We start from the raw sequence: 17,086 nt of genomic DNA on the forward strand, positions 1-17,086 counted from the left end.
CTTTCTTTTAAATTACATTTTAAGACAGATTTTTTTCCTTTTATCAATGAATAGAAGTTGGAGAATGAAGACTGAACCCTATCTTATCTCATTGCACAAAATATGTCAAGTGTCTAGGTAATATTTTAAAACTTCCTATGTTGGCCTAGTTCTGAGGGTTCCACATCACTCACACTCCATCACTCACTGGTTGAGTAATTCATGACCGAGGGGACGTGAGATGTACCTGTCCAAGGTGGAGAACCAAGTCTGAAAATGCTGGAGGGGTAGGGGACGGAAGAAGAGGGACACACGGGCAGGTTGACAATGAGGACCCCCTCAGAAATCTTCCGTGTTCTCGCTTCCTGACTCTTGTCAACATGATCCCAATTCTCCAAGAATAAATCATGAGTCATTAGACTACTGAAATGTTCTATGTTGTTACAAGTTTTGTTATAACACTATGAAATAAGCCCATGACAATGTATTGAAACAACATACAAAGACATCTCACTTTCCCTTCCTAGACCCTCAATCCCACTGGTAAAGACAAAAGATTGTTTACCTTTCCAGAACTTTCCCATGTGTATGTTAAGGTATGTTTTCATTCTTTTCCCCCAAAACAAATAAAACCCACCCCAAACCAAATACCGGAGCACCCTGTACTGTGTGATGCTGAATCTTGCTTTCCTGTTCTTATTGTGACCACTCTCATACATGCAGAAAAGTGCACAAGATAAAAAAAAAAAAATTCACAGACTAAGGATGAAGTAGGAACCACTGGAATCACACTCAGGTCAAAAAAGCAGCACTTTCGGAGCAACCCATGGGCCTTCCCCAATCGAGAACCTCTCTCCACTGGAGGCAACACTACTCTCCCCTTTCAAGGTAACTTCTTCATCATTTTACCATCATCATATCAACTCCTAAGAATATGTTTAATTTGTGTGTGTCTTTTGCTTCTGAACTTTTGTAGGTGGAGTCATTCTGTATGCACTCACTTTTCAACTCACCCATTTCTCACTAGTAGCTGTAGCTCGTGCCTGTCACTGCTCTGCAGCATCCCATCAGCTCACTACCCAGCTGCCCTCTCCCCCTCCCGCTAGTGGACATCTGGGCCCAGTTGTGGAGCATTACCACCAACACTGTGAACCTTCTTAGACACGTGTACAAGTGTTTCCAAGGTCCTGGCCTTGCCTTATCCCCTTCAATGAGTGGCTGGAAAATAAACTATAGAGGGGAAAGACAGTGGGCTGAACTCCAGTTCCAGCTCCACAAACCACCTCACATTTCTGGCTCTCCATCAGCTTCCCTGTATGCACAATGGTGGAGAGGGTAGATCTGTTCATCTCTAAAAGGTCTTCCAGCACTTAGAAATGTTTTTAGCCACAATGAGAGCTAGTGGTAACATGTGGATACTTGCTTATAGAAATGGTATTTGGTTATTTTCTGTGAATAATTAATTAGGATGCCTTGTTTCTTCATGTGCTCACTCACCCACTCATGTGGGTGGCTCATTTTCTTTAAAAAATTATTTGTGAGATTCAGAAGAGGCCTAGGATAAATGTGTGTTCCTGCAGAGGACTTTATGTTGGTTTTGCTGGGTGACTAGGGTACTACTGCTTTAGTTTAAATACAGAATGCTCCCAGGGCAATTGTGTTCTGCTTGTCTCTCTGGGTTCCAGCCTTTAGAGTTTGGTCTGCTAATCTATTCTTATATTAATATTTTTGGCTTTTGAAGCTTAAAAATATATATTTCAACTACCATTTTAAGTTGCTTTTTATTATCAGAGTTGATTAAAAAAAAATCAAGTGACATTATCAGAAGTGGAATTTCTAAAAGCCATGCTTTCATAAATTAAATTATTTGTCATCACTTAAAGATTGTATAAAAAGGTACCTTATCCTTTTTGACAGCTACATAGTATTCCATGATTCAGTTAAATCATAATTTATTTACCATACTCCTAATGATGGCTATTTAGATTTTGACTGAATTGTGTTTATAAATACTACTTAAATATTCCTGTAAAATCAGTTTTGCTTACATATATAAGTACAACCTTAGAACAGATTTCTAGAAGTGAAATTGCAAGAGTAAAAAAACATGCAATTCACATTTTAATAGCTATAACAAACTTCCTTTCAAGAGACTGGGCCACCTTATATACTCAACAATACTGTTTTAGAATGCATTTTATATTAAGTAAATTAATCCTCTGTCAAATTTTATAATTTCCTTTTATAAAATTTGTCTTTTTATTTTACTTTGTTTGGAGCACAAAAGTGTTTAATGTAATCCACCTTTTCCTTTACAGTTCTTTGTCCATTATGATGCTTTATTTATCTACTGTTCACATTTACATCTAATATGTGTTCACTAAGTATTTAGTGAATTCACTTTAATATTAAAATACTTGCAAAAAAAAACTTTTTAAGGGCCTGCAAAGTATAAATATTTACTATCTGGCTCTTCACCAAAAAACTTTGCCAGGGATACAGAAAACCATAGAGGTCAACACAAGGAAACAGTCAGACAAATCCAAAAGGAGGGACAACTGGCTTGGCCTCAGCAGTGTCCTTTTTTTCAAAAGGTGGGGAGGGCTTATTCTAGAGAAGAGGACCAATGAGACATATAATAATCAAGTGCAAACTTTGACTGGATCCTGAAGAAAGCAGCCTTATGAAACATTTTTGTGGCAACTGAAGCCCTCTGAATATGGACTGAATAGTAAATAAAACTAAGAGATTATATTAACTTTCTAAGTGAATAACGGTATTGGGGTCACACAGGAGAACGTCCTTATTTTAGGAGATTCCTGCTAAAACACATAAGAGTGAGATACTGAATATTTGCAACTTTCAAATACATGTACATACACACAAGCAGAAACATATAAGGCAAATATGATTTTTATAAAGTAACAATAGGGGAATCTACATGGGGACTAGAGATGATCACTGTATTATTCTATGAATTTTCTGTATACATAGGAAGCTTGGGGCTGGTGCACTGGGATGACCCAGAGGGATGGTATGGGGAGGGAGGTGGGAGGGGGGTTCAGGATGGGGAGCACGTGTATACCCGTGGCGGATTCATGATGATGTATGGCAAAACCAATACAATATTGTAAAGTAATTAGCCTCCAATTAAAATAAATTTAAATTAAAAAAAATAAAAAGAAAAAAAAGTAAAAGAAAAAAGGCAGGTTATGTGAGAACAGGCATCTTATAATCACATTTCCATGTAAACTTGTATATATTCATTAAAAACATCAATAAGAATATGCAAGTCAGAGTTTTAACACTGGTTATATCACAGTAGTAGAATTAAAGATAATTGTTAGTCTCTTTTTAATATTTCTTGGCATTAAAGTCTGAGTATTTTACAGGGAATATGCAGTAACTTTGTACACTTGGGAAAATATTGAAATCTTTTTTAGAGAGTTTTGTATGGAAAACGTGAAGGTAAACTAGTCACATTTGGAACATGTCATCATTCATCTTATTTACTGCTCTTTTAAAAGAGTAATGGTATACTGACCCTAAAACTACAAAATACGTGTTTTCCAAAAGACAGATGTTTATGTTTTATAAGTCTTATCAAATTCACACAATTTTACTACAAAAAACTATCATTTTAGACGATACATTTAAAAGTAATGTCTTAATAGCTTTTACAGAGGGACCAAAAAAGGAAATAGATCCTTTGAAATACAAGTTTCCCCCACTAACCAAAAGCAGTGCATGCCTATGAAACCTTCTGTAAGCCACAAGGAAATGGTGTAAAGCAAAGAAGCAATTACCTTAGGACACGTCTTGGTAAGGGATGCACCAAATTTAGATAGAGCCCAGGTGCTCAGAGACCCGGGTGAAAGCCATGGCGGCTGCCTGCTGAGAGGCTGAGATAAGGTCCAGAAAAGGAGCTTGGCAGGACTACTCTTGCTGCTTGGGATGTGTGCTGCAATGGCTTGTTGCAAAACAAACGCTGAACACTATTTTTCGCTTTCCCCTTTTTTCATAAAAGCAAAACTCCTCTTCAGATTTCTTTTGGCTAGCAAAAACAGTTTTTGCTAATGGGGGTCTTTCTTAAAAGCAAAGTGGTGTAAAGCAAAATGGCATTAAGCAAAATAGCATAAAGCAAACTTTTGAAAAGCAGGAGATAACCTGTACCATTTCTTTTTTCCCCGATCACTGCATTGCTTATACTTTAAGGACCTTTCGTTCAATGTTCTTTCCTTCATTTAGAACAGCACTAATCCAAAAAAAGCAAAAGGAAACAGACACTAACTTTCAATCTTCTTTCCAGAGGTAGAACCACCAAATAACAATTCCCATGTTTGTCGTCAAATAGGTCATCTTCATTGCAATCCAACGTTTCATCCTAGTTAACAAAACAGCACATTAAAACTGAAATTTTGAAATAAACTGAAAATTCCTACAATTAAATACAATTAAAGTTTATCCAAAAAGCAGTGTACCACAATATACACCATTTTCTCCTAACTAGGAAAAAAATGAATACCACTATTACCACCCATGGAACATTTGTATACTGCCTCAAAAAGTATCAGCTTACTAGGCTTTTTTTTTCTTTTTTTAGCTTACTAGGTTTTTATAAAATGTCCTAACTAGAGAAAATAAGAATTATTGTCATTTTACTAATAAAAAAACTGAGGCTCAGAGGTATTTAAGATAGGCCTGAAACTTTCGGGGTATTATTTCTCTTATGTTCAAGATCTTAACACATTGTGAACTGTTACTTCTTTTAATAAAGCACTTTCATTTGATTTTATTCCTTAATAAATATAATATCACCATGCTTTATTGGCATAAAATGTGCTCTTCAGAAGCAATGATGAAGTTAATTTACAGTATTGTCACGAGCAAATACCAGATACACTATATTTCAAATTTACACCAAAAACAGTAATGGTATACTGTTTGTATAACACTTGGTATACAATTGTATAACATTTGTTGAAAGGAGAGTCAATATACTATTTAAAAGATTCAATGTATGTATTTTTAAGTTGTCAAAGTTTTACGTATGAAATCAAAATATTTAAAAGGTGGGTCAAAAGCATGAAATAAATATTTAAAAGTAAGTCAAAAGCTTTAAAGTACTCAAATTTTCTAAAATGTTCTTAAAGTAATGTATAAAAAGTAAACAGAACCTACCGAACAGTTAAAGGTGTTATGGCCTATTATTTCAAAGGAACTCGGGCAATCTGAATTCAAGGAGTCCTTAAAAAGTAGCAGTACTTGTTCCATTCCAGTTCCAAAGAAGTCATCTATCAGTACTGAACGAATTTTCTCCCATTTGGCAGCGACCTGAAAGAGAGTGGTAAAGAAGGAACAGAGAAGGAACACATGAATACATATAAAGTGAGCTAAATCCTTTTGCTGCACGTAGTTCTACTTTGTCATCTTCGACCTTACAAGTAATTCATGAAAATGGTAGTGCAAACACCAAGAACCAAACTAAAATACAGATATTGGGAGATCAGAAGACATAAGGAGTCATAAATTTGTAGATAGCAAGATACTTCTATTTAATATTTTATCAACATTTGTCCAGGGGCTGTCACATTCCTGATTCCTATGTAAAATTTTTATTATAATTTATAAATGTTAACACTTCTCATGACTAACTCTAATGAAGATTCTTTCTCTAACTGGTTAATTTAAGGATAACCCTCACTCCATGAGCCTTAGTGGATATGTATTTATGATCAAACCAATTACACAAGGAATTCAGTTGCATTAGGTAACTAGAGGGTACTAGCAAACACTTTTAAGAGCTCTCGAAGCAGAGTAAGAGTCCATATGAAATTATAATTAATTAATATATCCTGAATTCTGGTAGGAGAGAACATAGTGATTATGTGGGGCACAGAAGGGAAGAGATCCTAATAGTGGGGCACCTAGAATCATCATAGCCTATTGGAATGATTTGTTAAATTTATACCAGAACGTGAAATCCCAAGTTTAAAATAGAAGACAACTTCTTAAAGATCCATAAAGCTGAAGGCTTCCAGATTGATCCCCTGGAAAACTAACACAGAGGGATCAGAAATTCCTTCTCCCTCAGGCAGAAAAGCTGAAACCCCCATGCAGAACCCCAGAAGAATGGATACATCATCTTCCAGGTAGAGGGGAGCTTGCATTCAAGCAAGAATACATAAGACTCCTCAAGCTACATAATCAAATATCGATCTTTCCCCTATAAGGCTAATTCCAAATCAGTGATATTTCACTCAAAACAGTGAGTTTTCACTCATGCAGGGAGAAAGCTTATTTGTAAGCCCATAGCCTCCCTTTCTCCCACCACCCCACCATGAGTAGCATGCATTATAATGAACCATGCCAAGAGACACTGGCAAAAAGAATGTGCTCAGCACGCAAACACCACAGAGCTATGCACGCATGCATGTACACACACCTGCAATCTCTAGCGCTAGAAGAGGGCTGTCCAAAAGAAATATAGGTGAACCACAAAGGCAGGGCACATGCATGACTTTCAATTTTCCAGTAGCCAATAAAAGAAAATTCTCTAGTAGCAGTAAAAAGGTGATTTTACTTTTGAAAGGCCTTTTAGTCTAGCTAAAATATTATCACTTCAATTCAACAGAATCAAGAAAATTATTAATATTTTACTCCCACTTTCTACTAAGCCTTTGAAATCTGCTGTGTATTTGACATGGACAACACATCCTAAATCTGACCAGCCACACTGCAAATGCTGGCTCACCACCTGGAGCCAGTGACTACTGACCATATCAGACAGCACGCCTCTAAACATACTGGCCTCTTTCTACCTGACAACACACCACTATCTGTTTCACACATACTTGACAATGATCTCAATTTTGAAATGCCTGCTACAAAGATACTTGTCACAACTTGCAGAGATAATTTCTACTCAAAAGAAAAAGCCTAGGAGAAAAGCTAATCATGTTTTTCTCCACACTCAGCTCTCTCTTTCAAGCCCTATTACTGGATTGAGGACTAGGGCCTTTATGAAGCATTGATCTCAGAACACAGTAACCTTGATTTTCATTATTTATTCTAATTTATGCTTATTTGTAGTTCACCTATCTTTGTAAGTTGCCTTAATTCCTGTTTGTAATGAAGTAGCAAAAGGATGGATGGATGAAATCCATAGCCAACGCAAAGGAAGACTGCATCTGATGTTTTCTCCCATTTGGGGGCAAAACCATCAAAGGCACCATTTTATTACTCAATAATGTATTCATTTTACTATTTAAAACCTCTTGATACCACAAACAGGAAATTCCTTTCACTAGGCAATGAGAAAAATATTTTTCCCCTTAATAGTATGTTCCATTCAATTACAAAACCTCCTGTATTTACTTTATATTTCTCTTAACTGCTAAACGAAGTGTAATTGCTCAAATGCAATTACTTCCCTTAACTCAGGTTTTCTGACATGGTTATTCTCCCTTCTATCTGTGGATTCTTAACCTTTATTCTTGTTGCTAAAGTAATCAAGTATTTTACCATAAGCTACATCAAGTTTTCTTTTTAAGTAGGTGTGTATAAACAAACACCATGAGGGGACAGGAGCTGTGAAACTCCCAGAGTGGCAAGGTATCAGAGACAATCTAGAAGCGCTTAACTTGTAGGTATCAGGATGTAGCTCCCGAGCATTCAGTACTGGGCACTTGAGAATAGCTTAGAAGTACGGAATCCCTGAAGAGGTAGCATAGCGATTGTCAGTAGAGATGGAGGTAAATACCCTGTGGAAAGGCTGGTGGTCTAGTGTAGAAAAAGAACCCTAGGATATGATTTCAAAGCAGGGAGCCCACCAGTTACAGGCCCATGTACAAACAGTGATACAGTCTTTTGCCTTGGGTAATGTGTCGGTGGCAGAGCTCTATGGTGTCTGAGCAGGGAATCCATTTCAAGTAAGAGAGGACTATTCCACTGAACGAATGAGACAGGAAGTTACTACTCCTTAGCCAGGTGAAGAGGGAACCTTAGGTGAGCACCATTGCTGATGACAGCCCTAGCCCTCGTCCAACATGATAGTAGCTGCCACTTTCTGGGCTTGTCTTGAGCACCAGGTGCTGTCCAAGTCACTTTACAATGTCATTTTATTGAATTCTCCCCTCTCCGAGGCAGGATGATCGCAAATTCATACAGACAGAAAATGAGTTCACAAAATGTAAATACATCCCTTAAGGTAACACTAGTATGGTGTTCATCTGGGATTGAAACCCAAGGTTAACAGTGTTCTTCCCACTACTCTGACCCCAATACGGAGTATAGGCTTTACTATTAACAGATGCTTTTCCCCACACTACTTCTTCAAACAGAAAATGCTACCTTCCCACAAAACCTTGAAATAAAAGTGTGATGCGCTTTTAAAGATTGCTCTCAAAATAAAAACAGGACAGTTTTCAAATTATTTTCCTTTTGAGAATTTAAGTCCTCTGTGTGTTGCAGAGGTTGCACATGGTCACATAATTCCTACTAGCATCAAGGTAATCTACAAGGAAAAGTCTCATAAAACATAATTTCAACCTATTTCCACACACACAAACACACGTATACACATTCAAATTAAAAAAAAAAAAAAGCCTTTCAAGCTTTCTGAAACATTTATCAATATTTCATATCAAGGTGATAATCCAATGAGAGAAATTTTAACTGAGCTTCTAATGAAATGGACAGGGCACACCAAGTAAGGCAGTATCTGCTTTTTGTTTTCCAAAGTAGCACAAGAACTTAAAAAGCTGTAAAAAGTACTAAAAACTGCTTTGGAAGATCCCAAACTATTAACACTTCAGCACACATAACTGAATATGCTGATAAACACCTTATGCCAGGGGGATGCAATGTTAACAAAACATCAGGGTCAGAGAGATATTATTGGAGATACATAATTCCAGTCCTCCAATTTCCTTTTCAATTTCTACACCTTTTTACTTGTTATCGAACGTTCAATACCAGTGAGTATTTTAAAGCAATTTCAAACCTTACATTAAAAGACATATGACTACATATAGATAAAATGTGAATGGTTTTTCAGAGGACAACTCTGAGTTTCAAAATGTAACATAATGCAATTCTCTAAGCAACAATTTCTAGAAAAATTAACATGTTGCTTTTCTCTGGAGAACCATCATTTGTCTCTAAAGGGACGATGACAGGTTTCAAGGAACTCCTCTAGATTTCAACTTTAAAATGACAACTACCAACTTTTTCAAAGTTCAACAACTGATTTGAGTTTCCCAGAAAGGTTATGGTCTTGTTCTAAGTAAAAATACAAATCCAATTATTATCGCATTAATAAAAATTAGAAACAGTTATGGTAAAAGACAAATAGATAGATAATAATTGTAGTTATGTATTCATGTATTTCCAAAAACTCGAGGGTTTTATGACTCAAAATGGCAAGGCAAAACTTACTAAATAACATTCAGATAATCATTTTAAGAAAAAGGAATGCTGCAATATACATGATTTCCTTTTAAGTGCAGGACTAAAAATCAATTTGGACAATAAGACTCTAGGATGAATCCTATGAAGCGTAGGGATGCTTAGTAGGTCTAAGACGACGCCAACTGAATGATTATAAGTACCATACCTGAAAGCTCTTTTCCCAAACAGCACAAGCATCACTGGACTTAAAGGATATGATGAAAAGGAGTTCTTCTTCACCTGAATCCACAAGTTGAACTGCACAAGGATCTCCAAATGGAAGCTGGCACACACTCGTAGGAGTCCCATTTAGGAATGAAATCAGCTGATTTTTTTGAGTAAAGGCAATCAGAGACATTCTTAACTGGTCATTGACAATCTCAGTTGAACAGACATGCACAAACGTTATCATGCTGGTATAAGCAGGAGGGATGATGTATGTATCACTTATTATTTCTGCCCTTTCAAGAGAGTATGCACAAAAGTGGGTATTCCAAGTTGCATAATCTGATTTTGAAGGCTTTGGAGTGCATCCTTCTACAGATAAATAACATCTCTTTGGTCCTAACAAAACCATACCTAGATTTTCAATCTCCCCTGCCCACTCAACAGAGGAAAAGTTCATGGGCACAGTGACAACTTTGCCAGTTTGAGAAGAGATATAAAAGAATGTCTGACCATGTTTCCATAAAACTAAAGGGCCATTAAGGACCCTTATACAGTCCTTCATCTCATAGCCTAGTCTAAAACTCAAACACTTTTCAAATTTATTGGTACCATGAAGAAACAGTAGAAAATATTTGAAAATGTTCTCTTCTTTAATGCACTGTATCATAACATAAGGCAGATTGATTCCAGTTCTGAAATCTGAAACACAGTCGCAACACATAATTTTTAAATGAGAGTATTCTTCTTTTATGCTAAAGAATCCAGTGGATTTCTGAACAAATCCCTCTGGTCCTCTGCCAAATACCATTCTTCTGACTTGTAACACAGGTGTTTTTTTAGGCCCTTCATCTACAAAATTTCCTTCAGACAAATGAAAAATAAGGACTTCTCCATTATAACAGCAGAACCTTTCTTGTTCAGTAGATGACATTGCTTGTTTGCTAGTGAATCTACAGTATCAAGTCCAATTTGTGTTGGTCCAGTTTTTGAAAGTAAGTCAATTCCAGTTGATGCTTTTAAACCTAAAAATGAAATGAGGGAAACTGCCACTGAGTAGGCAGAGCTGAAAAGAAAACACATGTTTTTGTTAGAGAACTATTACACAGGTAACTATAAACATTATTCACATTTTTTAGCTTTTTATGCTATCTTAACAATGTCACATTTATCAAACACTATATCTCAATAACACGATTTGCAGCAACATGGATGGACCTAGAGACTGTCGCTCTAAGTGAAGTCAGACGGAAAAGGAGAAATATCATATGACATCCCTTATATGTGGAATCAAAAAAGAAATTACACAAACGAACTTATTTATGAAACAGAAACAAACTCACAGACTTAGAGAATGAACTTATGGTTGCGGGGCAGGGAAAGGATGGGGAGAAGGGATAGTTGGGGGGTTTGGGATACATATGTAGACACTGCTATATTTAAAATGGATAACCAGCAAGAAACAACTGTATAGCACAGGGAACTCCGCTGAGTGTTAGTGGCAGCCTGGATGGGAGCGGGGCTTAGGGGAGAATGGATACATGTATCCCCTTCATGGATCACTGCCTTGTTGTGGCAACGGGGCTTACATAATTCAATGAAGCTATGAGCCATGTCATGCAGGGCCACCCAAAACCGACAGGTCAGACCAGAGTTTTGAGAGTTCTGGCAAAACATGATCCACTGGAGGAGGGAATAGCAAACCACCCTAGTATACTTACCATGAGAACACCATGAACTGTATAAAAGGCAAAAAGATTTGCCACTGAAAGATGAGTCTCCCAGGTTGGAAGGTGTCCAATATGCTACTTGAGAAGAGTGGAGAACAACTAATAGCCCCAGAAAGAATGAAGCGGATACATGTGTATGCGGAGCTGAGTCCCTCAGTTGTTCAGCTGAAACCGCATTGTTAATTGACTATGTGCTCAGTTGCTTCAGTCCTGTCTGACTCTTTGCAACCCTAGGGACTATAGCCCACCAGGCTCCTCTGTCCATGGGATTCTCCAAGCAGGAATACTGGAGTGGGTTGCCATGCACTCCTCCCAGGGACCTTCCCCGCCCAGAGATCAAACCCATGTCTCTTGCATTACAGGGGGATTCTTTACCGGCTGAGCCACGGGGGAAGCCCAATGTGTCCTGCAATTTATATTCATTCTTGCATCTGCTACTGCTGCTGCTAAGTCGCTTCAGTCGTGTCCGACTCTGTGCGACCCCATAGACGGCAGCCCAACAGGCTCCCCCGTCCCTGGGATTCTCCAGGTAAGAACACTGGAGTGGGTTGCCATTTCCTTCTCCAATGCTTGAAAGTGAAAAGTGAAAGTGAAGTCGCTCAGTCATGTCTGACTAAAGTCTGTATCCCAAATATCATTTCTGTAGAGCCCTTAAAAAACACAGTTTGCAAAGAAGGCAAACAAGCACATCACAGAAGATAAGTGAATGTTAACAGCATCTATTAAAAGGTACATGTGCTCCATTATAAAGAACCACAAACTTTCCGGCTCAGAGAATTTCTTAACGGTTCTACCTCTGTCTCTCAAACATACAGTCCTAACCTGGTTTCTCCCTCTACGTCTTAGACCCTCTACAATGACATCTCAGTCAGTCAAGGATTCATATCAGATTGCTTCCATAGCCCAGGCCCTTGGGTTTCTGCCTCCCTGAGAAAGGAGTTTCTACAGACTTGATAGCCAAAATGATGTCCAACTCTGTGTGACCCCATAGACGTCAGCCCACCAGGCTCTCCTGCCCCGGGATTGTCCAGGGAAGAACACTGGAGTGGGGTGCCATTGCCTTCTCCGTATGATAGTGTAGTTGCAAACAAATAAACCAAAAGAACAAAAACAGCAAGTCGGTTAAATAAATTGTTATATCTCTGCTATGAATTTCTAAGCTGAAATTTAGAATTATGATATAAAAGAATATTTAAAATAACATGAAGGCATATACGTGAATGGAGTATGTTACAAAATACTATGTTTATTGTAAAGATACTTATTTTAAAATATAAACTAAATCCATTAAAAAAAATAATAATAAATAAAAAAAAAAAAAACAAAAACAAAAACAAAATGAAAGCCCGGTGAGGTGGGGGACAGGGGCGGGGGGAGTGGTGGAAACCAGGAAATGCTGTAACATGACTTTAAAAAAAAATCTTCATAGGAGTAATAGAAATAAAATTTAAATCTTATTTTGCAAAAGCAATGCAGTTTTACATCCTAAGGAAGTCACTACTCTTATTCAAAGTAGAAAAAAACAGAGGATTAGATATTGTAATGAACACAAGAATTAAAAAATAGCCATAAATTGTTCATGCTTATTATATGCCAGGTACAATACATGCATTATTTAATACTCACAAATATTCTTTTAAAGTATTCTTAATATTCCATCTTTTAATTTTTTTAATTTATTTTAATTGGAGGATAATTACTTTACAATATTGTGATGGTTCCTGCCTTACATCAACATGAATCGGCCACAGGTATACATGTGTCCCCCCCATCCTGAACCCCCCCTCGCACTTCCCTCCCCACCCTATCCCTCTGGGTTGTCCCAGAGCACTGGCTTTAGATGCCCTGCTTCTTAAATGAGAAAACTGTATTTTAATGAAGGTCAGAAAATTTCCCAAAGTTACAAAGCTAATCAGCAATGGCATTAGATTTAGAAGAGGGGCCCTCTGGCTCCTGACCCTATATTTCTAACCACTACATTGTCCTGGCATGTATTCCCTTGCTCTGAAGACTGGGTATAAGAAAGGCAACTTGAGATAATTATAATTAGTAAGGCAGAATAAAGAACAAAGAACACCCCCTCCATTGAACCCATGTGAGAAAACATGTAAGAAAAAGATGGTGAAGTCTCTTCCTTCACTGGCTATGTATGCCGAATCACTCCAGTCAGTCCAGTTCAGTCGCTCAGTCATGTCCAACTCTTTGCGATCCCATGGACCGCAGCATGCCAGGCCTCCCTGTCCACTACCAACTCCTGGAGTCCACCCAAACTCAGGTCCACTGAGTCAGTGATGCCATCCAACCATCTCATCCTCTGTCGTCCCCTTCTCCTACTGCCCTCAATCTTTCCCAGGATCAAGGTCTTTTCCAATGAGTCAGCTCTTCCCATCAGGTGGCTGAAGTATTGGAGTTTCAGCTTCAGCATCAGTCCTTCCAATGAACACCCAGGACTGATTTCCTTTAGGATGGACTGGTTGGATCTCCTTGCAGTCCAAGGAACTCTCAAGAGTCTTCTCCAACACCACAGTTCAAAAGCATCAATTCTTCAGCACTCAGCTTTCTTTATAGTCCAACTCTCACATCTATACATGACTACCAGAAAAACCATAGCTTTGACTAGATGGACCTTTGTTGGCAAAGTAATGTCTCTGCTATTTAATATGCTGTCTAGGTCGGTCATAGCTTTTCTTCCAAGGAGCAACTGTCTTTTAATTTCATGGCTGCAGTCACCATCTGCAGTGATTTTGGAGCCCCAAAAAATAAAGTCTGCTGCTATTTCCACTGTTTGGCCATCTATTTGCCATGAAGTGATAGGACCAGATGGAGTAGCAGCTGTGCGGTGCTCAAGCAACTGTGAGGAGATACCCCAGGCCCAAGAACAAAGGAGAAGCCCCAGCAAGATGGTAGGGGGGGCAAAATCGTGTTTAGAATTAAACCCCATACCCACCAGAAACGCTCAGAGGGCTCAAACAAACTTTGTGTGCACCAGGACCCAGAGACCCCACAGAGACTGAGCCAGAACTGTTTGAGTGTCTCCTGCAGGGGTACGGGTCAGCAGTGGACTACCACATGGGCAGGGGCTCTGGGTGCAGGAGCCCTGGGTGTGGCATAAGCCCTCTTGGAGGAGGCTGCCATTAACCCCACCATAGAGCTGCCAGAACTTACAAAGGACTGGGGAACAGACTCTTGGAGGGCATAAACAGAACCTTGTGTGCACCAGGACCCAGGACAAAGGAGCAGAGACCCCACAAGAGACTGACCCAGACTTGCCCGTGAGTGTCCAGGAGTCTCCAGCAGAGGCGTGGGTCAGCAGTGGCCTGTTGCAGGGTCGGGGGCACTGAGTGTAGCAGTGCATGTATGGGACCTTTGGAAGGAGGTGGCCATTATCTTCATTACCTCCACCATAGTTTGGCCCCAGGAGTCACTCCTGTAACAGTTACCAAACGCTTAGCATATGCTAAGAACCATCAGAGCACCCTCTGAATGGTGGGCCTGCTTTTCCTTAGATGTATGATTTAGAGCAAGTTATTTAGTCTCTTTATGCCACCTCACATCCACATCTATGTAAGAGGGTGCAGTAACAGCGCCAAACCTACAAGGTACCAGAATTAACGAATAGAACTCACTTGAAATAGAACCTGGCCCATAGAAAGTGCTAGAAAAGGTTAGCTACTATCATTCTCATCATCATGGCTAGCTCTGGTTCATACAGTACCTAATCTTAGAAACATCAGAGCAACTGTATACTTAATGATTTGTGAATGCTGAAAGGTCTCTTGTCACTTTAAATAACTCTAACTCATACTCTCTTTTCTCTTATTCATGGATTATTTACACCAGGAAAATCAAGTACTTTAGAAATAAATGAAAACAAGGTCATGTACAAGTAAGTAATATAGTTTTCCTCTTTTGAATGAGAAGCAAACTCCAAAGGCTTAGGTTTTGTTCTTTTATTATAAAAATCTACCAACAATCCAATTAGAAAAAAAGTATCACTGAAGCATAATCTATTAATTTAACTTAATGTAGCCTGCATTTTATTAAAAAGACTTGATTTACAGGCAACTCTACTTAAAAGCATATTAGATCATTCAAATTGGAGACGCTGCACCTTATTGTCAAACTTCTGAAAATACATCACTTGTGGTTTTAAAGACCCTCACAAATTTCTTTGAAACTCCTGTCATTAAGAAGTGGCACTTAAATCTCCTCTCCTTGAGTGAGGCCTGGTCATCATGACTCATTTCCAGGCACAGAATACAGAAGAAGAGTGGGTCACAGAGCATGGTGGCTTCCTCAGTGACCTCTTCCTTGGATTATTTGCACTAGGGAAAATCACCTGCCATATCATTAAGACACTTGGGCAGCCCTGTGGAGATGCACACACAGCAAAGAACTGTGGCTTCCTGCCAACAGCCAGCAAGGGACTGGGGCCTTTTGCCAAGAGCCATGTGAGTGAGCCTTCCTGGGATCACATCTCCCAGCTCCAGTCAAGCCTTCCTGACCCAGAACCACCCCTAAACTGTTCCCAAAAACCTGGTCCTCAGAAATTTTAAGATAATGAATGTTTGTTGTTTTACATTGCTAAATTTGGGAGTAATCTGTTACACATTTCTTTTCAAATCAAATTTATGATATTGTTTTTGAGAATTTCTAGAAGAATTACTGAAGCAACTGGAGATACTGGATAATACAAACTAGCAAAAGCCAAATGACTTCCTGGCTTGTTAGGCAACTCATGCAAAGATCTGGGAAAACAGGTATCTCAGAGCAGCTTCAGCTTTATCAGTAAAGCAGATAGGTAGTGAAACCAAAGGCATAGCTTTTACTTGTGAAACTGTTTTACATGAAATTAGTTACATTACATGAAAATGTATGACTAATAACTTCTTGATTTCAAATTTCCCACAGACATCTCAGACCTCTTAGGAGACTTCTAACAGAATTTGCTTTTTTGGCACTAAATGATATTTTTTTAACATTATATATTAGGAGGTAAAGATCTAAGAACTCATTGTGTTTTACCACCTATTCACTTCAAAAGGTCTTGACTTCCTAATACTGAAAATAAACAAAAATAACTTGCATCCAGAAAAGGATTTTGTAATTTTAATATTAAATGTCACAACTAATAGGTCATCAACACAATGCTCTGGTTTACCCACAAGTGTAGCAGGAGTAAGGAGGATCTCAGTGCTAAAAGGTCAGTAGAATCATCCCCTTCAATAAACTTTAGAGTATATACTGTTGCCCCTTCAAAATGTGAAGAGTTAGGAAAATCAGGCACCTTACATTGTATTCTTTTAATGCTATCACTTAGTTCCTTAACTTAGAAACTTCTTTCTTACAATTTTCTGTCCCAGTTGTGTCTGTGATGGTTCAGGCTTTCATCCCTCATTTAGGCTGCAGTGAACGCCCTTTATCAGCCTTCCTTACTCTAGTCTCTCTCTCCTCCAATATGTCCATTCATTTATGCTACCTCAGTTATTGTTCTAAAACATAAACTTATCTGGTAACTGGCCCCTAATTCAAAAGTTTTGCATGCACCTACTGCTGTACTCCCCCACCCCCACCCCAACCAGCCCCAAATCTATGATTTGTATCCCTGAACTACGACCTGGAAAGATAGACGTTGAGTGATAATAGAGATAAAAAATTGCAAACCACTGCTACAAGCTTTGAGCGTGAGCTCTAGGCAAAAAGCAAACGTTTTCTCATGGATTTAGATTCAAATAGATTTAAAAACACAGCTGTTATATGAA

At 38.5% G+C, this 17,086-nt stretch overlaps 1 protein-coding gene across 5 annotated transcripts in view; it reads right to left on the minus strand.

The window, feature by feature from the left end:
* Positions 1 to 17,086, minus strand: part of FANCB (FA complementation group B) — a 34,434-nt gene that overhangs the window by 11,624 nt on the left and 5,724 nt on the right. For 4 of the 5 annotated variants that reach the window (XM_055564561.1, XM_055564563.1, XM_055564562.1 and 1 more), the window contains exons 2-4: positions 9,596 to 10,660; positions 5,161 to 5,313; positions 4,271 to 4,363 (exon numbers count right to left, since the gene is read on the minus strand). In XM_055564561.1, coding sequence (XP_055420536.1) covers positions 4,271 to 4,363; positions 5,161 to 5,313; positions 9,596 to 10,528 — 1,179 coding nt within the window. In that variant the 5' untranslated portion in view covers positions 10,529 to 10,660. Of the gene's footprint in view, positions 1 to 4,270; positions 4,364 to 5,160; positions 5,314 to 9,595; positions 10,661 to 14,584; positions 14,752 to 17,086 lie in introns of all 5 variants that reach the window. The other variant, XM_055564560.1, reaches the window with a different exon arrangement.

This window comes from Bubalus kerabau, chromosome X, assembly GCF_029407905.1.
Source record: "Bubalus kerabau isolate K-KA32 ecotype Philippines breed swamp buffalo chromosome X, PCC_UOA_SB_1v2, whole genome shotgun sequence".
Lineage (NCBI taxonomy): Eukaryota > Metazoa > Chordata > Mammalia > Artiodactyla > Bovidae > Bubalus > Bubalus kerabau.